The 25,112-nt window shown below is 39.2% G+C and overlaps 1 protein-coding gene across 6 annotated transcripts in view; it reads left to right on the forward strand.

The window, feature by feature from the left end:
- Positions 1 to 25,112, forward strand: part of IGF1 (insulin like growth factor 1) — a 151,597-nt gene that overhangs the window by 52,384 nt on the left and 74,101 nt on the right. For 3 of the 6 annotated variants that reach the window (XM_060164759.1, XM_060164760.1, XM_060164761.1), the window contains exons 3-4: positions 1,787 to 1,968; positions 3,454 to 3,911. In XM_060164759.1, the coding sequence (XP_060020742.1) occupies positions 1,787 to 1,968; positions 3,454 to 3,612 (341 nt within the window). In that variant the 3' untranslated portion in view covers positions 3,613 to 3,911. Of the gene's footprint in view, positions 1 to 1,786; positions 1,969 to 3,453; positions 3,912 to 16,836; positions 17,016 to 25,112 lie in introns of those variants that run through there. The other 3 variants (XM_060164762.1, XM_060164764.1, XM_060164763.1) reach the window with 2 other exon arrangements.

Here is a 25,112-nt window from a genome sequence, read left to right on the forward strand (position 1 = left end):
GGGAGGAAGCATCCCCAGGTTCCTGTGCCAAGCATCAGGAAAACATTTGGATTCTTAGAGGATGCCATGAACAGCTGGCCCCTCGAGCCGCAAGGCAGCCAAACTAGTTTGGTAGCAGGCCATGACCATGGGTCTGATCTCCCCCAACTAGAGAGTTCAAAATATACATGGAGATTTTGACTTTCAAAACTCCATCCTAAAGTACAGTATCATTATTATGTGAACGTAAGACTTTTTATTTAACATATAATGCTGTCTTCTGTGTCAGGAATTTAAATTGAACATATGTCACATTGATTAATTGGATCCTTCTGGCTCAATAGTTCACAAATTTTCTTCCATGAAGCTTGGACATCAGTGGAGAAGACTCAGGCCCTCCACCTCCCAAGGGAGGTAAGGGAGACAGAGAAAGCCAAGATCCAGTCCCCTGCCCTTGCCCAAGCCACAGCAGTTTCACTTTTGTCTGTTTTATATATGGGTATATAAGCAAGATTTGGTGTAACGAAAGTTCTACTATGACAAAAAGTTTACAAAGAATTCAAGTACGTTTTAAGTTCCATGTAAACTTGTTTTGCCTCCTTTTTACTTCTAGAGCCAAGAAAAGTGTGTCCAAATCAAAACAAAACAAAATAGAATCAAACTAAAACCTACTTGCCAAGTAAAGAGGCCTAATTGATTTGCAAATATCAAAAGAAATTTGATTCCTGGTGTTCCCTCTGGGCAATCAGAATGAAAAATGGACATTTAGTTCATTCTGTCTCAGTCTAGTGGTTATTCTATAAGAAAACAGAAATGATGGTTCTGGCCTCTCTAGGGTGATAGGAGAAGGGCCCTATCACATTGGTATTGTCATCAGTTCCAAGTTCCAAAGCTTCTGGATGCAGTCAATAGAGAGCCTGTCTCTTCACAGACCCTATATGATCCTGGAAAGCGATGTTCTGAGGAAACAAACCAACATTTATTTAGGACCTGCTAGGTGTCAGGTGATATGCTAAGTACTTTTCATACAGTATGTCATATAATCCTCAAGCAATCAGTACAAGGAAAACCTTATTAACCCCACTTTACAAATGGGTAAACTGAGGCCCAGGAATGACTTAAATGACTTGTCCAGAGTCACACAACAGGTCTCCCAGGCTCTATGAGGCACTTGGGCTTTGCCAGGAGTAGACCCGAGTTTGAATCCTGGCTCCACCACTGCATGAATGACCCTGAGTGAGTCATTCCCAACTCTGAGTTTCGGTTTCCAAGTCTCGGTTTCTGCATCAGTTAAGTGAGGAGAACTTTCCAGACTTAAAACCCCTTTAATTCTCAGTCTGATGTTATAACAGAAGCAGTTAAGCCAAATAGCAAACATCTGAGCCATCCTGCAAACAAAAACCATGCAGATTTGCTAACAAGATTAAGAAAACATAAAACATGCTCTTTTAATTAATATTCCTAGCAGCCTCCCAATTAAGTCAACATATAAGGAAAGGTGAGGATTGGGTATAGACAAGATCCTTGACTACAGGTGGCTAAGAACTTGAGGAGAATTAACACAAATAAATGCACAGTGAGTGAGGTATTGCCAACGAGTGTGGCACCAACTCCAGGAGACATACTGGAGTCCAGAAAGATCTAGGGGGTCAGGAATTGTTGGAGGAGCTTCAAGAAGAGGTTGACTCACAAAAGTGTGGGTTGATGAGGTGTGGGGAGAGGAGAGTCTTCAGGGGCTGGGTGGAACTGTGGAGATAGCATATTATCCCACTCTAAAGCCAGGCCTCTCTGCGTTTGATTGGAACAGACAAGCCCACGGGGTATGGCTCGAGCAGTCGGAGGGCGCCTCAGACAGGAATCGTGGATGAATGCTGCTTCCGGAGCTGTGATCTGAGGAGGCTGGAGATGTACTGCGCGCCTCTCAAGCCTGCCAAGTCAGCCCGCTCTGTCCGTGCCCAGCGCCACACCGACATGCCCAAGGCTCAGAAGGTAAGCCAACCTGGGAGGGGATGGCCACCCCTGCAAGATCTGTATCCTATCCATGTGGGTGAGCCAAACAGTAACTAGGTCCCGTAGTCTCCTGGCTCACAGGTCAAAAAAGCTCCATTCTCAACTGAGAGGTCCATCCCTTACATTATTCCACATTGTAAACTCTCCCTTCCACTGCTCTGGACCATCTGATCATCAGAAGACGGTGGAGAAGAGTGATTAAACTTGGGCTTTGGTATCAGACAAAACTGACATCCTAGGTTCGCCAATCACCAGTGGAGAGCCCTTGGCAAAATAATGTAACCTCTCAAGCCCTAGTTTCATCAGTAAAGTTGGGATAACGGTACTATCTACCTCATCAGGTCGTTAATGTGCATGCAATGCTTTTCACATGCCTGCACAAAGTAACTGTTGGACAAGTGTTAACTTCTGTCATAACTGCATGAATAAAGTATGTGACCTTTCAAGTCCTGGTATTCTGCAAAGGTGCAAAGAAAAAAAAAACACTCTAAAATGGGAACTAATAGAAATTCACATCCAGTGGCAAACATAAAAGAAAATAAAAACAAAATAGAAAGAACATAAAAACAAATAGAAACTTCTGTTTGGCTCTAAGAACACCAAAAAATTTCTAATGATCAAAATCTGCAGGTGTCTCTTACTAAGAGCTAGACTTTAAACAAGCCTTAGAGGTACTATCTATGCCATCAAAAGTACATAAATCATCTGATGCACATTGATAACTTAATACATTTTTGTTGAATGAGTGAATGAACAAGTGAACAAATGAATATACGTGACTACATTTTAGTGATTTAAGTAGAAAGAATGAGAACTAAAGAGAAGGTGAAGAAAATGAGGAAGGATGAATAAGGAAAGTAAAAAGCTCTCAGGTCTCCTTGGGGACTCTGCTGACAAAAAAAGAAAACAACTTGAGGTTTTAATCTTTGGAGTCAAAACTTTGGTATCAGACAGAAGGCACAAGATGAGAGACCTGGAAGTACATAATAACACCTTTGCTGCTTCCTGGTCCTAATTTGCAGCTGAGGCTGGAACAGGGGGCTTAGCAGAGATGCGACCCCAGGGAGCCACCTTGAGTGATGCAAAGGGACTAGGCACAACCTGGTTCACAGAGAACACAGTAGCCAGAGGATGAGTCAGGAACAAGTGCCACAGAAATAACGTTTAGGTGAATGTGGCTGGAAGGTGTGCTTGAGGGGATGAAGGCAGGTTAATTCTTTCTCTTTCCAGGTGACACAGTGCCTCTCAGTTTCTAGTTGGGGAGGGGGTGGGTGGTGTCAGAGATGAGTCTCAAAGTTCTGGAATATCAGGTCTAGTGACTGAGGTCCAGACACCTCTCCAGCACCAATGATGTCTTCTGCATCTATGGAGCCCAGGCATTCTGGGCTGACTCAAAGGCTCTGTCTCCCGGGACACCAAGGGGACCACCTGTTCTCAATGCAATTATTTTTGTGATGTTTACAGTATCAGCCCCCATCCACCAACAAGAAAAAGAAGTCTCAGAGGAGAAGGAAAGGTGGGCCAAAGAAACATCCAGGAGGGGAACAGAAGGAGGGGACGGAAGCAAGTCAGCAAGCAGATGAAAGGAAAGAAGAAAGAGCAGAGGAGGGAGACTGGAGCTAGAAACTGAACACAGGCAAGAAAGGAAAACGGAGGAGAGAAGGACTAAGACAGAGGCAAGGAGGATGAGAGAAAAGCAGACAGCGAGAAGCAAGTGGGAGATGCTATAGAGGAAACGAAGAAAAGTAGGCCCGCTGGAGCTAGAGAGCTCATGTGACAGAAGGAGGAGAAACGGAGAAATGTGGAGAAACTAATATACGTGGAGAAATGGAAAAGGAAAATGTCATGCCCAAGAAAGTGCAAAGAAAGACAGTGGCAAGAATGAAAAAACAAAAATTATGAAAGAGGCAAATAAAACAATTCCCCTCCCCACCAAAAAAACAAGTAAAATAATTAAAATAAAAATCAAGGCTTTTATATGCATTTTAAAATTTTGTGTGAATTTTACAAGAATTTCCATGTCAATATATATCCAGAGTTAAATATTAGCCCCAAATTCTCAGCAAGAGTGAATTGTGTCATAAAAGTTCCCAGATTTCCTTTCCTACAGTGTCATTGGAGGCTGCATTTCTTAGTCAAGCTCGGGCCAAAGGGCACCCAGTATTTGCCTAAAGGCCCATGAGGCCTGAGAGCTTACCTATGAGAGGAGGTCACTGAACTTTTCTGTGTGCACTTTGGAATCAGACATAAAAGATGTATTAGTGTGATAGGGCTGCCATAATAAAGTGCCACAGACATTTTCACACATTTCTGGAGGCTGGAAGTCCAAGATCAAGGTGTTGTCAGGGTCAGTTCCTCCAGGGACCTGGGAGGGAAGGATCTGTTTCAAGTTTCTTTCCTTGGTTTGGAATTGGCCTTCTTTTCTCTGTGTTTGCACATCATCTTCCCTCTATACAAATCTCTGTACCCAGATTTCCTCTTCTCATAAGGACACCAGTTATATTGGAGTAGGACCCATCATAATGACCTTATTTTCACTTAAATATCTGTGTAAAGACCCTATCTCCAAATACAATCACATTCTGAGGTACTGGGGGTTAGGACTTCAACATATGAATTTGGTGGGGGACACAATTCAGCCCCAAACCAAAGACTTCTGATGTTTGACTACTGCCTTGTGATTCCATCACCTATAAAATTCTCTCCCTCCCCCCACCCTCTCTCTCATGCACACACACACACACACACACACACACACACACACACACACACAAATCTAGATTTTTAGACTTGAAGTCCTATGAGTTTCTGCTCCATGGAAATACTAGGGCCATGTTATGTTAGAGCTGCAAAAATCATTTGCTTCAATCCCTTCATTTTGAAGATAAGGATACTGAGATCCAGAAATGGGTAAAGACAGGCTTGGGTTCTAAGCCACCCTCCTTTGGCCAACAAAGAACAGCATACAATCAACAGGGACTAAGAAAGAATTCCAAAAGGAAAAGATAGGGTGGAAATGGCCACATGAAGTCTGCTACTAATTTAATATTTTCCATCAGAAGGAAGGGGATGAAAGAGAGTAAGAGCAGTAGATTTTCCTGAGGGTAAAGAAAAGTCAAGTAGAATCACAGAATTTGAGTCTTAGAGATTTTCTCCTTCAGCTTCCTTGATTTAAACAGTAGGGTTAGGGTCTTCATAGATAATAAAGCAAAAAGCCTCAAGATCATGCAAATTGTGAATTATAAGAGGTGAGAGAGGGTACAAGAGAGAAGTGCTCAGCCAAGCAAACGATGACACTTGGAGTAAGAGGATGACAACCAAGAAGTGAAGCATTTCATCAAAGTAGCCTACTTTGAAGATGTCATGGTATAAAGGAACATTCATTCTACCTGTCCTTCATGCCCCAGCCATGCTTTCTACTTCAGGATCATCCTTCCTCCATGGGTCACTGAAAACCCAGGATATATAATATATGGAGATGCCCAAGGCTCAAGCCAGGAAGGAGGAAAAGGTCTGATCACAAACATGTCAAAGCGCCACATGGGAGCCAAGACACTGCTGTTATGGTTGCAAAGTAGGTCCTGGCTTATTAGAACAGACAAAAGCCAGGCTGCTGCCTGAGCCCATCTGGCCAGCCACCTTATTCAGGAGATGCCCAGTTCTCCTTCTGATACATACATGCTTTGGAACCAGCCTCAGGCATAAGCCAATACCTACTGTTTCTACCACCTGAGAGTAACCCCACAAACAGCAATGGCTTTTCAAGGGACCACAGTTTGGTAGAAGAATTAACAGTTCATGTCCTATGGAAAGATTTCTTAGAAGATTATCCCTTCCCTTTTTCCTTGATGACTGAATCAATGTCAGTTATAACACAGGGCTTTGGATAAACTATAGTTATACCCAATGATGAACTTCATTCAAGAAAATGTAAGGCAAAGACTTTAAAAGAAAAAAAAGGAATAGAACTTTCTAGTTAAAGAATGCTTAACTACCAGACTATTAGTTAAAACCTACTTCTTTTTACAATGGGTTTTATCAACTCTAAAGCAGTCATATTGAATGCCTACATGTGATTTCTCAATAATATGAATTAAGTAAACAGGAAGAATCTATTGTTGTCTTTCCATCTTACCCCTTCTAGAATCAGTACTAAGCACCTAGTGATACATGGCATATAATGATGGATGAAAGGATGGATGGACATGTGAGTGATATAGGGAGGGGAATAGTATTAGAGACATAGACCATAAAAGTAAGTAGCACTGCTGAGATGAAATAATTCTTTTTGTCCTTGCATAAGACAGTGAGGCAAGTGCAGCGTAAAAAAGGGAAGGCAGAGGAATTGTGCTTGCACAAGTCTTGCATATTTGGAATTTCCTACTCTAGCCAAAATTGAAATCATTCAAGAACCTACTGCTAAAGGTGGCAACTGGTTGAGTACTTTATAGTGAATGTTACGTTCCTATTCGTCCCCTCAATGCTTTCTTGAAGTGAGCAGAGTATTAATCACCATTTAAAAGCCCACTGTTTCAAATGTTTCTTTTAGGGCAAATTGATGATTGTGTGTAAAACTATCAGGAATATGTAAGGAATCATGATCCTTAAATTATTGAAAATATTTTTATTTAGTACCTATGATGTGCAAACCTCTGTACAAGGCAGGAAGGAGAATTATAAAGATTGGAGAGACAATAAAACATAGTGGTTAAGAGTACAGAATCTAGAACCAGACTGTCTGGGTTCAAATTCTGGCTATTTCACTTAATAGCTGGATGGCCTTGGGAGAATCATGTAATTTACCTGTGCCTCAGTTTCCTCATCTGCCAAATGGGAGTAATCATTGAATCTACCTCATAGAGTTGTGAGGATTTATTGAGATTGTGTGTGTGTGTGCATACAAATATATATTATAGTGTTTAAAATGGTGCCTGGCACATAGTAAGCACTATTAAATTTTTAGTTGATATTATGTTACTTAGTTCTTAAAATTAGAGCCATCTGAAAAAGAAATAGGTCTCCTCAAGTTGGAGCGAGGCTCCTATTAACAAAAACTTCAAGCTCAAGCTTACCAACACTTTCTAGTGACATGGTAGTGTGTTTCGAGCATATGATAGGAAAAGAGAACTCGATGACCTAAGAATCCTTCCAACCCAGAGAACCCCAGTTCTGTGAATTATTCCAGCTTCGGTGGAAGCTCGGCTGTCCCACGTGAAGAACCGTTAACTTTTATTTTGAGGTCATAGAATGAACTTTCAGAAAACCACCATTTTTCTCAACCAGCTAAAATCAAATGTAATATGTGTTTTCATTTCATGGTGCCTGAGGAAAATTTAATTGTAGCATGAACTCCAGCTCTTACTAGTTTAAAGTAAAATTGCCAAAATAAATAAAAATGTGGGATATTTCCGGGCTCACACAGCTTCCGGGACATTTCAGTTTCTAGGGCTGCCGATCCGGTGCCTCTCACAAACATTTGATCTTCTTTCAAACATCTCTTGAAAACAAACAAAACCTCATATAGCTTGTAATGTGCGTGCTCTTAGGATGTAAGGGTGGAAAAGAAATGAGCTCCCGAAGAGCCCCTCCCCTACTCTCTCCTCCATCTCCTGTCTCCCTCCCACGATCACCAACAGGAAACAATGTTTTCTTAAGTAAACTTTGCAATTTCTCAAGTCCACTTGCATCCATGGGGGAGGATGAGGTCTATTGTCTTTGCTTGCCTATGTGAAGGGAATAGGGCTTTTGGCAATACTTACTAGAAAACAACGAGCTGACTTTTAATCCAAGGGCAAAGTTGATAGTCTGGAGTTAAAGTGGAAGCCTTTGGTAGCAAGGAAAAGGTAAATCATTTTAGAGGAAGCAGAATGCCGTTTATGAGGTTTGAAATATCCACTATAGAATTCCTCAGTGATTAAAAGCCCAGCTACTGAATCCTTGGAAAATCAGTGACAATATGTATTGACCTAGGCAAGATAAGTTCACTTTTAAAGAAGGAACAGGCAAGGTTAGCAAAGGTTCTTCAGTGGCCACTAAACTTCCAGACCTGCAAGGTCAAAATCAGCTTCTCCATCCTCAGAGGCCTAACTGAAATCTGAGTACCTTTCCCTGATACCCATCTATTTGGGACTCCTTCTTTAATAGGACTCCTTTAACAGCCTTAGTGCTACCTCATTTTTATCTAGCAACCAAAAGAGATGGTTTAGAAATATATACTCACATTTAAACTCAAGTAGAGAGAAATGGAAATTGAGAACAGCATGGAAATTATGAGAGATGTGGGACAACGGGTCTATGAGTCCATGTCTGGTACTTCTAGAGAGAAGAAACTTCTCACCGCACTAGGAACTCAATCATAGCTCAATGGGCCATTGCTAGATAAGTAACAAGAGCTAGAAAACATTTTCCAAAATTTCCATCTATATTTTATTCACTAATGTGGTTACAGTTTTAAGACCCATTGGTCAGAAAACTAACTCTTTTGAAAAAGTAGAGGTTTGATAGAAATAAGAATGCTAAAAGTCCATCCAACTAATTTTAATTCTAAATACCCTTGTGGTAATTTACAATCTGTAGTTAACTACAGCAAATACTTTTGAAGGGAAGGAGATTATTTTCTCTTCTTTGCTTTTTCTCTGTGCGTGTGTGTGTGTGCATGTGTGTGTGTGTGTGCGTGCGTGCACGCTGGGATTCACATGCCAAAATTCTTACAAAATTCTGTGTAAAATATATAAACATTCACGTGGAGCTTTCTGTCTGGACAGCTCCAAGAGGTCATGTAATCAAAGACCAACCAGCTCCACCATCCATGAAAATATGATGCACTATTTTCACAGCTGTAGGTAACAATTATGGAAAGACAAAAATTCTAAATGATTACAAGTAAGACCATGGCAGGTTGAGGGTTCGGTAAAGATTCCTAATCAGTTGACGATTGTAGACTTGGGAACATGTGATATTTATGTCATGGTATGAGTGTGGCAAGCTTGAATCATTCATGAGGCATTGGAGGACTAGAAAAAATGAAAAGTATAAAGGAATCAATAAATATATAGCATTATTTTGTCAGTATTGGTTGACCAAGGCCACGATTGGATGGCTCTGGTTTGTCTCTGTCAATAATGGTATTTGTTTCCTTCTTCAAAAAACGCTTGTATGGAAGTAAAAGTACTTTTGGCACAATGCGATGATTCTGATTTTTTTAAAACTGTATACACGCATGAATTATTCTTGCACCATTTTCTGTCTTGGAAAAGCACTGGCTGGCACCATGCATGTTTACTCTTATATGCTGAAGGCTCCCATCAGCCTCAAACAGATGCAAATCACTTTAACTTGTCATTGTGTTATTTTGTTCATCCTAAAAGTTCAGAAGAGCCTTCCAAACTTGCAAAATTTCTCTCAATTCAGTGAGGAGGAAAATTCAGAACACGGTATTTGAATGTTCTGCCCAGATTTGTCACACACACAAAGAATGAGTGGAAGAGGGCAACACCCTTTCCTACTAATCCTCTGAACTCATCACTATTGCGTTGAAATGACACTAGAAGGTAACAACCCTGAGCCTTGCATCTCCCCAGAATATTATAATATAAATTACCACATACATGAGTTTAAGTACTCCAGCATATGTTGTATGTCAGATGAAACAATGCCATTTTGGAGGCTTAAGAGAAAAAGAATAATCAAATCCAGTTTTTAGGTAAAAATGTGCTGAATCTTTAGTACATATCAGTGAAATTGCTAGAATCTGGTGTTCCACTTTTTTAAATACCACAACATTTGAACCTTTCAGCAATTCCAAAATCAACTCCCCCTGGGAAAGATACTGTGCTTAAAGTTTTTTTTCTTAATTTAAAAATGTAAAACAAACACAAACAGCTAACTAAACAGGCTGCCCATATAATCAACAGTCTAAGCAGCCCTGAAGTATTTTACAACATCCTTCAAGACTATTAAAGGCAACATAAATAACTATTGCCAGCAAGGGAAAATACCCTTCAGCTTTTTTTTCCCTTTCCTTTTTTTTTTTTTTTTTTTTTGGCTGCATTGGGTCTTTGTTGCTGCGGGCGGGCTTTCTCTAGTTGTGGTGAGCGGGAGCTACTCTTTGTTGCAGTGCGTGGGCGTCTCACTGCGGTGGCTTCTCTTGTTGCGGAGCATGGGCACTAGGTGTGTGGGCTTCCGTAGTTGTGGCACGCGGGCTCAGTAGTTGTGGTTCGTGGGCTCTAGAGTGCAGGCTCAATAGTTGTGGCACACGGGCTTAGTTTCTCTGTGGCATGTGGGATCTTCCCGGACCAGGGCTCAAACCCACGTCCCCTGCATTGGCAGGCAGATTCTTAACCACTGCGCCACCAGGGAAGTCCCTCCCTTTCGTTTCTTCTTTTTTTTTTTCTTTTTCAGGCTTTTAAACCATTTTGGTAGCTATTTCTTTCTTTTTTTTTTTTTGAGTAAGTTATACGCTTGGAATTGCATTTATTATTATTATTTTTTAAACATCTTTATTGGAGTATAATTGCTTTACAATGGTGTGTTAGTTTCTGCTGGTAGTGATTTCTTACATCACAGATAGAAATACTTGAAACAGAGTCAGGTTGTGTCCCTTGAAAAATAAGAAAGTTGCCAAGACAGGATAATCTGTGAATAATTATGGGATAAATACACTCCCTAAACCTGGGGATTCCTAGGGATGTACCAGTCACTAGAAAAAAGAGCTATACATCTGCTATCCCAGCACTCAAGGGAGCCCTGGGCACCCAGTAAATAACTACTCTTTCACCAGCCAGAGAAAGGGCAGCACCCAAGCATGGGGCGTGCTTTGACAACAGTAACTATTTTTTAAAAGGCAATAATAATAGCTGTTATTTATTAGGCATATGCTCTGTGGTAAGCACTATCACGAATCACCTCATTCAATCTTCAGTGTTAGCCTGTGAGGTAAATGCTATAATTACCCGCATGGCACAGATTAGAAAACTTGGGCTAAGGGCAGCTAAATGTCTTGCCAAGATCTTGCCCTAACAAGTGGTCAGACCAGAATCCAAACTCAAGACAGACTCTAGCGTTTTAATCATGCATTGTGCTCTCTCTTCTGCATTTCTTCACTGATATATTACTGTACTGCAACCGCCAGTTGTAAGTTCTGAGACCGGAGTGGGCTCTGTGCACAGCAGGAAGTAGGAAGCCATGCAAGGCTTGCTATGACCTGAACTCTATCCCACCACTCCTGCAGGAGATTTAAATCAATTTAACAAGCATTTCCTGGTTTGCCACTTTGCTCAAAGCAACATGCATCCAGGGAGGAGACAGAGGTGCGGGAACAATGCTACCTGCCCTCAAGGAGCTTACTTGTTAGTGGGGAAGTGAACACTTACATAATTTATCCCACAGCACATCAATGCTCTTAACAAAGGTAGACCCAGAGTGTATTCTGAAAGCACAGAAGCCAGAACAGACTGGTGTTGCCATCAAGTTCACAAAATAGATCTAAACCAAGGGCCCTTGAAACAGTAGGCTCTCTTGCATACAACTCTGCCAGGTAAATGTGTAAGGGTGATCACATGCAATCATAACATTATGCGGTGGGTGCTCTTACCCCACCCTTTCATTTTACAAAACAGGAAACAGAAGGAGAGAAGAATGTAGTGATTGTCAAAGGTCACACAATTCTGTGCTGGGAGCTGGGAGCTTAGGTATGTAAGTCCAGGACCTCCGAGAAACATAAATGAGACTGGGTTAAAGGAGCAAGGATTTCATTAGGGGAAATGCCCGTGTGAAAAGCAATAGGAGAGGATCAGGGAAGCCTGAACAAGCCATCAGAATGCAATGCAAGTCTGACCCCAATGAAGCAGAGGAAGAGAGACAGTTGGGTGGAAGCATCCTAGACTGCTGAACAGTCTAAGCAAAGTTCAGCAAAGCCACTGAGGAGCCCTGGAGCCAAAGCTGGCCAATAAAAGAATCTTGTGTTTCCCAGAAATTGGGTCTGCCTTGGTTTCCCCACCATACTCTTCTTGAGCTATGGGAGGGGCATGCCAGGCCCATCCACTATGGCCAGAGGAGACAATCATATTGGAAAAAATGTGCGTTCCCACTATAACCACATAAAAGATAGGAAGAGGTCTTTCCAGAAAAAATGAGGCTGAGCAGACCAACACTGTGCCCAGACTATACATCTCTCACTTTGTTAAAGAGGCAGTTACTCCACCAGGAGCATACATCTCTTGAAAAGTGCACTTTGTCCTTTGGTTTTAAAAGTCACATCCCAAAGCACTGAGTTGATTGCATGACACTCACTCTGCTTGGCTCCCAGAGATGAAAGACTGACCTCACTCTCCTGGAATTTGAACTTGTAATCCCCCAAAATAACAAGACATCAAAGATGATGTTGAGACATCTAAATCATCCTCTACAATTTCACGTGTCTCCAGACCAAGCCAGAAAAATAGCTAGAGCACATCCTTTTCAACAGGTAAAGAGCTGACATCTGGGCCATCTCTTCAATCATACACTGCTCTTTCTTTTTTCCATTTTGCCCTGTTAAGGAGAAGGTCAATGCTCAGTGAGAACTCTATGCTGTGCAGTAGGCTGCTAACATTCCATGATGGATGGTATTTGCCTAGCCTTTTTTATACGGTGCCAGTCTTTTCTTAGAGTTTACGTCATACAATACCTAACTTGTTTGCAGTGGGTGGAGATGGAAACAGAGTCTACTGAAAACATCACCGCTCCCTCCCTAAAATGTAAAGGGCCTATTATCATCCTTCTTTTAGATTCTGTCTCTTGGGCAAAATCTCATAAAGATAGGCAGGGAGAAAATAAGGGCTTATAACATCCGCAGGGTTAGCTTTTGTTAAATGAATGCTGTGCTACTAGACCTCTATCACTAACCATAAAAACAGGAGTCAGCTCACATGTGATAAGGGAGGGCATCCACTTCCCTAGAGTCTTGCCTTACCCTCCAAACCAGCATCTACCACCATTTGGGATCATGGGCAGCTCATGACATTATCAGTTATCGTTACTGGAAAGAGAATTGGATTTTGAGGCACCAGATATTGTCTTACCTCTTAGAGAGGCAGTATGGCAGAGTGGCTAACTGGTGAGCTCCAGAATCAGAAGGGACTGATACAAATTCCAACCGTGGTCACGTCTTCACTGTAAGAAACTAGGAAAGTTGTTTAGCTTTTATAAGCTTCATATTCCATAAAGGTAAAATGGGCAAGGCACTAGTACCCATCTCCAAGAGAACTATGAGAATTAAATAAGAGAATGTATACAATTAGCACCTTATAATACAGTGTCCAGAACATACAAATGTTCAAGTGATAGAATTGTTATTCTTTTGTTAAAATAATAAATTATTTTACTATTAGTTCTAGGTCTATTGATTTGTTCCTATGGGACCTCAAGCAAGTCATTAAATTTTAAGGAGCCTCAGATTGTGAATGAGACAGATGCAAACAACATCATCTCACAAGGTTGTTGGGAGGGTTCACTGACTATTGTGTAAACTGTAAAGTGTGTGCAAATTTTAATCAAGATTACTAGTATTGCCATTGTCATTAGCTCTCAGCAATCTTAATCCAAAAGTCTGTGGATAGCTTTCCTTTGGAAAAAACCAAGAGCTAGGATGTGCTAAGAGATAAGGGGGAATATGAATGACCCCTTCAGGGCATTTTCCAGCTTCCTAAATACCTGTGTACGGTACACACTGTGTAATAAAGTATATCACAAATTAACCCCTATCAAACCTATTTCCTCGTGAGTTGGTTAACCCTTCCTTCAGAGGGTATATTTCCTCAACCAACCCCAGTGAGCTAAAGGACCAGCATTTTTTTTGTAAATAATCTTACCTTCCCTGGTGTCAATAGGAAACAGTATTTACTCACTACTGTTTTCCTTTCAAAAATCTGTCTAGTTACATACTAGAAACAGTTTCAGCTGGTTTGTTTGTCTTGGACAAGCTGTTGAAGTGAAACGTTTTTGCTTGGCTGAATGTGGGACAGTTTCCTAACCCCTTCAAGAAGTGCGTTGAAGGTGGGCGCCAGCCCCGACGGCTGCTTCTGACATGCCTCCACTTGCCACCCATTGTCAGGTGGCCCGCGTCATTAAATTAAGACAATGAGCAAAGCAACAGATGCAACTGAGACTAAATCCCTGAGTGCCTTTGTTTTGTCACTGTCATTGTCTGCAACAAAGAAGTCACATGTGAGAGCCCGGGAAGAGAGCCAATGCAAACCAGACGACATCCCAGCTGGTTTTGAATGGCCTCCACCGTACGCCTGTGTGCATGGGAACCATGCTGCCTGGAGCAGTGTCAGCTTTAACAAGTGAGTGAGTTTCTGCCCATGACTTTGCTGCGATGCCGAAACAGACCCAGAAGAAATAGGCCAGAAGATCCCTCCGCTCAGACTTTGCACTTTACACTTCTGCTTTGAGGGAAAAAGAATCTCTCTGTTGGGGAGAAGAATAAGATCTATATGGTTGGCCAAGCTAACCCCAATCCTTTTTGCTACAGCCCTCATGAATTTGAAGAGGGAAGCACAGAAGATACCTGAATTTTTTCTTCTGGAAATCTGAGATTAATTTGGCTTGCGAGGAAGACTGGAGATTAAATACCTCATGTGCTTTCCTTTTACTTGTTACCATCTCATTCTGGAGCATTTTCCTAGTTGGGTCTTTATCCAGATTCTTAAAAATCTTCTTTTTCTAAGCTGGCATGCCTCTTAAACAGAAAAAGAGGTAAAACCCAAGTTAGGGTATTTTTAGACCTGTTGGTAAATTTGGTTACTAGTTTGATAGACTGATAGTGTCCTTAATAATAGCGATTGTGGGGTTTTGATGAGCCATATAAAATCAGCAGGGTCTACTGAGAACTGAACAGGAATGTTTCAAGGAGTTTGGGACAACAGTGTCTCTACTCTGTAGCCCCATATGTCTTTCTTCCATTTTCTGGAGAACTCCTTTAAGGAAGCAGATTAAAAGGTAAGATTAGGAAGGAATACAAACTTTACTGTTAGCTTAACAGCAGATACTTTACTGTTAGCTTAACAGCAGAGCAACAAATGCGTAGAAGTTGTACGATATTTGGGGGGAAAGTGGCAGGATTTTAAATGACAGCATTTCAAGCTATACAAGTACCCAATTTCGCCCCACAAAGTTTTTTTCAGTGGCCACTGAGCTAGATATTTTAATAAACATCTTTACACAATGATCTTCCTTCTATTCAGTAGGTACAAGATATTTTGACCGTCAACTTACAAAGTGCTAACTTGCTTTTATAAAGGTCTTGGTGATAACGCTAATGTTCCAGGTAGAGCTGAAAAACATGTGTAAGAAAAATTATCAAATCCCCATGGGTCTTCGTCAACAGGTACAACTTCCAGGGACTGGTAGTTGATACTGCCCCACCTTCTTACCCTCTCCAGTTCTCAGGGCTAAGTGATCTCCAAGGTCCCTTACAATGATCTCTAAACTTCTAACAACGATTGGGTGATTGATCATTTCCTTAGCCAGAAGGAAGAATTTGGAGATTCCAGTCACCATGGTGAGAATTCTTGGTTTCGGTCTTGATGGAAAATGTTCCCAGGAAAAAGGACACTGAATCCTTGAACCTCACTCTGTACCAATAATTATCTACTACATCCTTCTCTAAGGGCCTCCTGACTAGAAGTGAAATCAAGACAAGCAGCACCTGATGTTTATGCATGCAAATGTTATTTCCTCCCAGATCTTATGTTACATCTTATTTGTCTAAATTAATGTTGCTATTTAAGTATATTCAAGGATAAAATAATAATTACAGAAAAAGTATAATGACTTGATTCTTCACATTATCAGAGGTCCATTATATTCATTCATTCATTCAATTCATTCTATAGCTATTTATGGAGCACCTGAAATGTTCTGGGCACTGCTCTAGACATGGGGCTGTAACAGTGAACAGAGACAACTCCCTACTCTCATAGGGCTTCTAAGCAAAACTCAATATTCCTTGGATAACAGAATTGCTTGTTGATAGGTGAATGGTAGCACCAAAGCAAGGAATCCAGAATTTTTAATCCAAGAATGGTTACTTTCCAATAAAGATGAAATAATAATAATAAGAGTAAATACCAATTGGTAATACTTACATAGTGCTTACCATGTGCCAGGCCTATTATAAGTGCTTTTATGTTCTAATTCTTTAATCCTTAATCCTACAATGTAGAAACTATTATTATCCTAGTTTATGGATGAAATTGAGACACAAGAGATTGTCACTTGCACAAGTTCACATAGCTAGAAAATGGAAGAGCTGGATTTGAGCACAGCTTAGAATGTCTGTGACTTTATAGATTCTAAATCAGCTACAAAAATTCCCAATCTTCTAAAGCTCTGCCTCTCTCCAAAGGAGATAAAGAAAAAATGAAAAAGAAATAGCTCCTTTTTACAAAAACTAAAACAGAACAAAATGCAATAAAACAACAGAGGATGGTCCCAAAATGTGATTTTTTTCCTCACTAGGAAAAGATGTTCCAGTCCAGAAGACTGAATATTAAAGGATCTCCTTCCTGTCAAGGAATCTGTGATAGTAGCTGATGAATAAAAACACATTTTTGTGTAATTATAAAGCAATCTGTGGTTCCCATGCCATCAAGGATAAAGAGAAGCCTGAGTGAGGTTTGGCTAAACTAAAAACTACAGGCTCATCTACCTATATGCCTTTCTCAGAAAAACTTGGCCCAAGCTGTCTGTTAAATTGAGTGGTGAGGTATAGATATGAAAGGTTGAGACCCAATGTTAGAAATAGATAGGTAGGATACAAAAAACTTCATCAAAGTAATGTCACTTTTTCTCCCTTATTTTTAGGAAGTACATTTGAAGAACACAAGTAGAGGGAGTGCAGGAAGCAAGAACTACAGAATGTAGGAAGACCTTCCTGAAGAGTGAAGAATGACATGCCACTGGCAGGATCCTTTGCTCTGCACGAGTTACCTGTTAAACACCAGAAGACCTACCAAAAAAAATAAGTTTGATAACATTTCAAAAGATGGGCATTCCCCCCAATGAAATACGCAAGTAAACATTCCAACAATGTCTTTAGGAGTGATTGTTAAAAGCTTTGCACCTTGCAAAATGGTCCTGGAGTTGGTAGATTGCTGTTGATCCTTTATCAATAATGTTCTATAGAGAAAATATATATAGAGATCTTAGTCCCTGCCTCTCAAGAGCCACAAATGCATGGGTGTTATATAGATCCAGTTGCACTACATTTGTCTCTGAATCTTGGCTGCTAGAGACATTCATTCAGCAGCCTTATCTAAGTGGTTTATTAATTTTTTTATTTGCACTTCTTTCTACGCAACACAGGCTGTTTGTTTTACAGTGTCTGGTAATCTTGTTCGTCTATCCCCCTCCCCCCTTCATCACCTTTTTATTTGCCAAATTTGGCCTCCTCAATAGCAGCAGCAAGCAGTCAAATAGAACACCAATTTTTAACCCACAAGATTCCATCTGTGGCATTTGTACCAAACGTAAGTTGGATGCATTTATTTTAGACACAAAGCTTTATTATTTCCACATCTTGCTAAAAAAAATTGCAAGTAGTTGCAACTTTGAGGCCAATCATTTTAGGCATATGTTTTAAGCATAGAAAGTCTCAAACTCTGAATGGTTCCTTCAAATGATGAGTGAGTGTGCGACCTAATCAGTACTTCTCTCTTTTTATTTTTTCCATATAAAGCACTATGTAAATTTAGCATGTCAATAATACAGGATGTATCAAACAGTATGTAAAACTCTGTTTTTTTAGTACAATGGTGCTATTTTGTAGTTTGTTATATGAAAGAGTCTGGCCAAAACGGTAAAAGGTGAAAGCAAATTAAAAGAGGAAGCCTGGAGCCAAAGGTGACACAGAGGGGAAGGGTACTCAAAATTTAACCATTTGGGAAAGAAAAGTTCCCCAATTACGCCTTCCAGAAGAAATAAGACACAAAGTCCACTGATGCAAATTTGATTGGCGAGTCCAGAGAGGAGTAGAAGAAGCAGAAGGCTAGGAATTTTAACAGTCCTGGTTTCTTATTCTCGCTGAAGAAACAAACATCTGCCGACTCTGTCACGGACTCACCACTCTGTGACCTTGGGCAAGTCACTTCACCTCTCTGTGCCTCAGTTTCCTCATCTGCAAAATGGGGGCAATATGTCATCTACCTACCTCACAGGGGTGGTATGAGGATTAAAAAGATAAAGCTCCAGATTTTTAACCTGAGTTGCTATGAGGGCGTCAAGATCAGAGCCCTTGAGTTGCTGGGATGCAAGGAATTCTATGAACAACTCATTCACAGCATAGCTAGAAAATTGATAAGCTGAATGCTCCTGACATGCCAGTTCTTGTCAGTGAAGCTATCCAACTAACTAGTTGTTAAAAGCTAACAGCTCAATCTCTTTTAAAACACTTTTCAAAATAACCTAGAAATATTTGATCTGCAATTTGATTTTGAATTCTGCATTTGGATTTATGAATACAAAGTGAAAAGAGAGGAAAAGAAAAAAGGAGAAAAACAAAGATTTCTATCAGCGAAAGGATGATTATCCCATTTGCTAGCACTTACTGACTCTGCCGGGAAGTTACTAATAACCTAATAATACTTCTTTTAATATTATAAATGATACTCTACTCATTTTGAAAAACAGTTCTTTCCGCTTTTCAAGTAATCTAAAAAAAGTCCCAAGATTTCAAATATTGAAATAATAACTAATAAAATGTCACAAATTTACTTTCTTTAATGAATTTTGTTCTTATCCTTGGAGATACTGATATATACATATATTTTTGGTTAAAGTATGCTTGACTAGAATTGCTAGTTGAAAGACAAACATTTCCTTCACAGCTAGAAATTTTCCCTCATGTCTGCTTAGAAGAGTGGCCTCTAGTCCTCTGTGGATGTGTCTTATCCATTCAACTGAAAACTGGTATCAAGAAAATCCAATGATGAGGACAGGTCCATGCTGACCTAGAAAATATTTCCTGTCTACATATCAAGATTTTCTTATTAAAACAATGAATCATCCATCATTCAGATCTTTTTATCTGCCTTAGAACTTTTTGGTGAAAAGCAACCAGGCTTGATTATTCCATGCAAACTATAGCCCTTTTATTCTTGGAGAGTGTACATGCAAAACAAAAATAACATCTTTAGTCTTCTTCATCCCACTGGTTCACCTCAAGGTTCAGAGGCCAGAAAAAAACAAGATATCCTGGATCTCCGAACATATGCAAAAAGAAAGCCTATTTAATGGACACCTCTGGTCAGCCAACTAGTATTTTAACCTTAGTCCACGGTGTTATTTGAATTTAGCACCCCTGGCATGCAGAGCTATGTTCTGATCTCTGTGGACAGATGTAAAAGAAACCATAGGTGATTTTGCCCTTCATCTGTCTTCTAGACATATGGGTTCTATGGAATGAGATGCTAGACCCATTTTCCCAAAATGGCACTCTGATTTTTATTTCTTATTCCTAGTGTGTACCTTTTAAAATTACTATGAACAACGCTTTACATGCAACCTTCTGCAGTCCTGTAAGTTTCCAGACATAGTTGAATACAGTAATTCTAAGAGTGTCTATGACTTATTTGATTCACTTAATAATTCCATTCACAGCAAAAAATACCCCAGTGAGGAAAGCTTAAATATGTGAAGTCATATTACCCTTCTTAACTTTTTCTAGTACATAGTCCTTTCCAACTGTATCATAAATTAGCTAATTAAAAATTAACTAATTATACTAACCCACTATCTTATTTTCAAATGATTTAAAACTAGAAGACAAATTGCTGTCAACTCCAGAAGTCAGCTGATCACTATATTCTACAGCAGAACGACCTGGTACTGACAGAAGGAAGCACATAAAATCTTACAACTCAAAACTTTATAAGCTTTGCTTTAGAATTTTGAGATGAGGCAATATCAAGACGTTTATGAAAGAGCTATAAATACTGGTAAGAATGAGCTTTTAATTTATGGGTTGATTTCCAGTTTAATTGACAACACTGAATACCTAGGTCAAATTTCCATTCCCACTTCCCCAAATAGTATAATTGTATTATTCGAACATTTTAAGATGAGGAAGCTCCACTGAAAAAGTTAAAGCATCTTTCCATCAGAATCCACTCTTCTAGAGATAAAGAAAAACTCTCCCAATACCCACCCTACACACACACACACACACACACACACACACACACACACACACACACACAGAGACACGTGCACACACACACTCATCCTAAGAGTCCAATGGAATACTGAGAAGAAATCACTTCCTTGAAAAATCTTAAAAAAAAAAAAAAAAAAAGCCTGGCCTCCCTTGAGAATCCTTCCCCTCCTTGGAATGTCAGTGTTTGTGTAGATGAAACCATCTCATGCACTATGACTTCAGGGTTTCTGTTATTAGTTTATGCACTTGGGAGAATGCTTAAAATGGAAGATGTAGCACATTTTGCTTTCCCATTTATTGTTTGGCCAGCTATGCCAATGTGGTGCTATTGTTTCTTTAAGAAAGTACTTGACTAAAAAAAAAAAAAAAGAAAAAAAGAAAAAAAAAGAAAGCATAGACATATTTTTTTAAAGTATGAAAAAAACAATTCTTTAGATAGATGGCTTAAGAAAATAGCATTAGGTCTAGTCACCACCACCTTTCAACTTTATATCACTCACAAGTAGTGTACTGTTCACCAAATTGTGAGTTTGGGGGTGCAAGGGCAGAAGAAGGAAATTTTTTTAAGTTAGAAGGCTCCATTATTTTGTTGGCTCTCAAACTCAATAAAATTAGCAATATATTATCCAATATGAACACCTTGATTCAAGAGCATGGAGTATAAATGGGAAAGAAAAAAAAAAAAGACCTTATAGGCAAATGGCAGAACTGAAAAGATGATTAAGTTACTCATTGATTGTGTGTGTGCGCATGTGTGCGCGTGTGTGTGCATGTGTGTGTGCGCGCTCTCTGCTCTAAAACAGATATTCAGCAAGTGGAGAAAATAAAAACAAAAAGAAAAATGCATAGATTCACCTTCTAAAAATAGCTTCTGCCACATCCCCCTTGAGTAATTCTTTGGAGTTTACTGGTTTATAGAAGATATTCTCCCTTCACCTAAACATCTCAAAGAGCAGTAGCTCTCATAAAAAGCAATCACTGATCTCATTGGGAAGTGTTGGCAAGTATTTCCTTCTGAGATGGGGGTTATCTACTGATAAGGAAAGAGAAGAATTTATGAGAAACCGTTGAAAGAGATGGCTAACAATCTGTGAAGATTTTTTTGTTTTTGTTTTGTTTTGTTTTTTACTTTATACAGTCTTTATGAATATCTTAATGTTCAAAAATGACCTGTTCTTTTTCTTCTTTTTTTATATTGGAATGAGGGATGATAAGTTAAACCCACATAGACTCTTTAAAACTATAGGCTAGATAGAAATGTATGTTTGACTTGTTGAAGCTATAATCAGACTATTTAAAACGTTTTTGCTATTTTTAATCTTAAAAGATTGTACTAATTTATTAGAGACATCCTATTTGGTTCTCTTCATAAGAAAGAGCATTCCCACTCAAATCACCTGGGCTTTCCCATCAATGTTTTCGAAAGATAAATCTGATTTATGCATCATTATGGCATCATTTATTTTGAAATTTTAAAATAAACTAAGCACGATTCTTTATGCCCCTCTCCTGCAATGCTCATAAAGTCCAGAATCTGAAGGGGCTAAAACAAGAGGAAAATTTTGTTGATTCTTTGTTTTTGGTTTGTTTGTTTGTTTTCAATGCTAGTGTTTAATCCTATAGTACATATTTGCTTATTGCTATGTTAATATTCTAAAAGACTTTCCTGTTAGGTATTAGAAACTGATACATAGATATCTTTTTTGTGTGATTTCTATTTAAAAAAAAAAAGGAGATGAGAAGACTGTCTGAGCTTTAAGTGCGTATGGTACAGGATAAAGATACAAATTTAAATAACCAAATCCTATCTGGAACAATACTTTTTGTAGGAAACCTCTCACAGATGAGACAGAGGCCCAGGGAGTTTTTGAAACTGTCTTTTTTCCTCTTAGTCCTTGTTCATTTAGTATCTGCCTCAAAATTTTGTAGAGGGCTGACCAAGCTGAAACCCTAGAATTAAAGGGGGCTCTTTTAAAGCATACATTTCACATGTTCCTTCTTAATTTATGATGCCACATTGATCTTAAAGACGGTCACCGTTTCTCCCCATTCTTCAGCTGTCATTGATAAGGTCTTTCAAGAAAAAACAACTTAAAAAGAGAACACAAAAGTTCAAATGTTACTGCCCAATTGAAATGTAAGTTAAGATAGAGATAGTTTCTCCCATTTAACCCCTGCTGAATCACCTGTCACCTTCCAAATGACCTTCACAATCCTTAGAATATTCCTTTTTTTAATTGTCCAGCCCTACTGCATCTAAAAATTAAACATTACTCATTTTCTTTTGCCCAAAATGCACTGATGTAAAAGTAGGAAAAATGAATAAAGAACTCGAAAATCCCTTCCAAACCACCCATTGGCCCCACTCACCTACCCATAGCAAGGTCACTACTGTTAATCCCTTAATCTGATTTTGTTTGGATATTTATCTTGTACCTGCTGCTAAACACACTGCAGGAGGGACTCTGAAACCTCAAGCCACCTACTCACATCTCTTATCTGTGTCTGTGTATTATTAAAATGTCTATTCAAATATCAAAAACTTTCAAACATCATGTAGCTTGTATTCAGTTTATACAAAGGCCCCAAATACTATGTCAGATCTCTTTTTTGCTGAGAGAGCTAATGAAGTGTGAAAACTGGGATTACATCATGTGTTTTGCTTCATTTGTTTTTATCACATTTAGGCCAAGTGTGATAAATAAACTTACAGACACTGAATTAATCTTCCCTGCTACTTTGAAACCAGAAAATAATCATTGGTCATTGATTTTATCTGTCTTAGTTCAAAAGCATATTTTTTATTAAATTAACTCTGATTGTATTTGAAATTATTATTCAATTCATTTATGGCAGAGGAATATCAATCCTAACGACTTCTAAAAATGTAACTAACTGAATCATTATCTGACATTTACTGTTTAATAAGCATATTTTGAAAATGTATGGCTAGAGCGTCATAATAAAATGATATATCTTTCTTTAGTAATTACATTAAAATTAATCATGTTTGATTAATTAGTTCTTTTGGACAATGTTGGTGTAATGTGTCATTCCTTAAGAATTCTATTGTCATGTAGCATTTTTATTAATTAAGGTCATTGCAACAAATAAACATGAAAACTTACCCAGAAAATAAAACTAATCATACACCAGAATGGAGATATCTTATAGAATTTACAGATTATATTTAAAAATAAATGTTTCAAAGAACTTGGACAAACTATGTAAGAGATGTATGAATTGTACAGTAGATGCATTAACAATAAAGCAGGTTTAAGTAACCCATCCCCACTTACCATAACCCAACAGTGAGTTATAATCCATGACAAAGCATTTGGGAAAAGGTTTTCTATCACGTAGGGTACATAATATACAAGTAGCATTTAATACACTCCCAATATCGAGAAATGTTATAAGAATGTGATCTCTCAACACTGAATTTTTGTTTCAATAAATCTTTCTAATCCTTTACTGAATAGATACTGTGAATATCAAACTCACAGTAGCATTTGTGGAAGCACAAAGTGGAAAGATTAGTGATTTCCCTCTTGTTATTTGAAAGCATCTCATTCTATTTCCCTTTTCTTAAACCGTCCATGAGTTATTTGGAAAGCTACCTAAATGTAAAAAAGGCTCATGAGATTTTGTACTTGATTTTAAGGAACTAATAATATTACTAAAGTTTCCTGTATCATTTTCCCACGTGGGGCTCACCATCACGCCCAACTTCACTCACTCAAAGTATCCATGGTTCTCCCTAGGCCCAACAAGAGGACTAATCTCCTCGTTCTGTTTGTGCTCTGCATCGGACCTCCCGGGGCCAAAAGCTTCTAACAGCAGGGCGTGCACGCCTGCGCATGCGCATGGCTAGCCTGGGGACAGCCTTTTCACTAAAGGTTTTGTGGACGTTGAAGTAAGAGGGCAGAAAGATCTCAATCATCACTTTCATCTTAGTAAGATTCCCTTCCTCTCTTCTGCATACTTTCCCAGGAATTACTTCCTATCCAACCCTTCATCCTCTCTCTTAGAAAGAACTGGCAAGAAAATTCTGCTACTTCCTCCATCACAGCTTTGCCCGTAGTGGGGATGGGGGCAGGCCCGCTCACCTTTTATCATTGTATATGGCCGAAAGTTGTTTTTCCCTAAACAGAAGAGCAATTCTGTCCCTAAGGAATTCTGTCTTCCTTTAAGATCATCTAGGCCACATTACAGCCTCTTTTTGAAAATGCTATTTTTCCTTCCTGTAAGATCTGTGTGAGTGATAATTACCACCACCCCAACAATGGTTAATATTTGCTGAGAACTTACCATGGGTCAGTCACTATATCAAATGGTTCACCTATGTTATCTCATTAGTCCTTATGAAAACCCTATGTGTCAGGCACTGCTATGAACCCTATTTTACAGATGAAGAAATGGAGGCTCAAAGACATTATTTAACGTACTGAAGGTCACAGCCAGGCAGGGTAGGCTTCAATCTGGGTTTGAAGACATCAAACCTGTGTTTTCACTACTTCACCATTCATGCCTCAATCCAGACACAAGGACAATTCCAGGTACCGACAGTCACCTTCTTGTTCAAATTTGGTTATACATGCTAGAAGCAGAAATATAGCTAACTTTGAGTGATAAAATATTTTTGAATATGGTATTATTAAGATAAATTAGAATTTCTGCTCAATAATCAATATATCTAACTGGGCTTTTAACCTTACCTACTGCCATTCCTCTACTGTTCACATCGCAATGTCATTTTGTGATAGTCCTTCGTATCACATATGTAATACCCAATGGTAAGTCAATCTCAGTGAGAAAGGGTATGTCTTAAGCCCTTATACAGTCCAGAAATAAACCATTTCTGCATAAGTAAAACTAGAAGTTGATCATAAAGAATCTTGCCAAGAGCTCTGGCAACACTACACCT

Source organism: Lagenorhynchus albirostris, chromosome 11 (assembly GCF_949774975.1).
Source record: "Lagenorhynchus albirostris chromosome 11, mLagAlb1.1, whole genome shotgun sequence".
Taxonomy (NCBI): Eukaryota; Metazoa; Chordata; class Mammalia; order Artiodactyla; family Delphinidae; genus Lagenorhynchus; species Lagenorhynchus albirostris.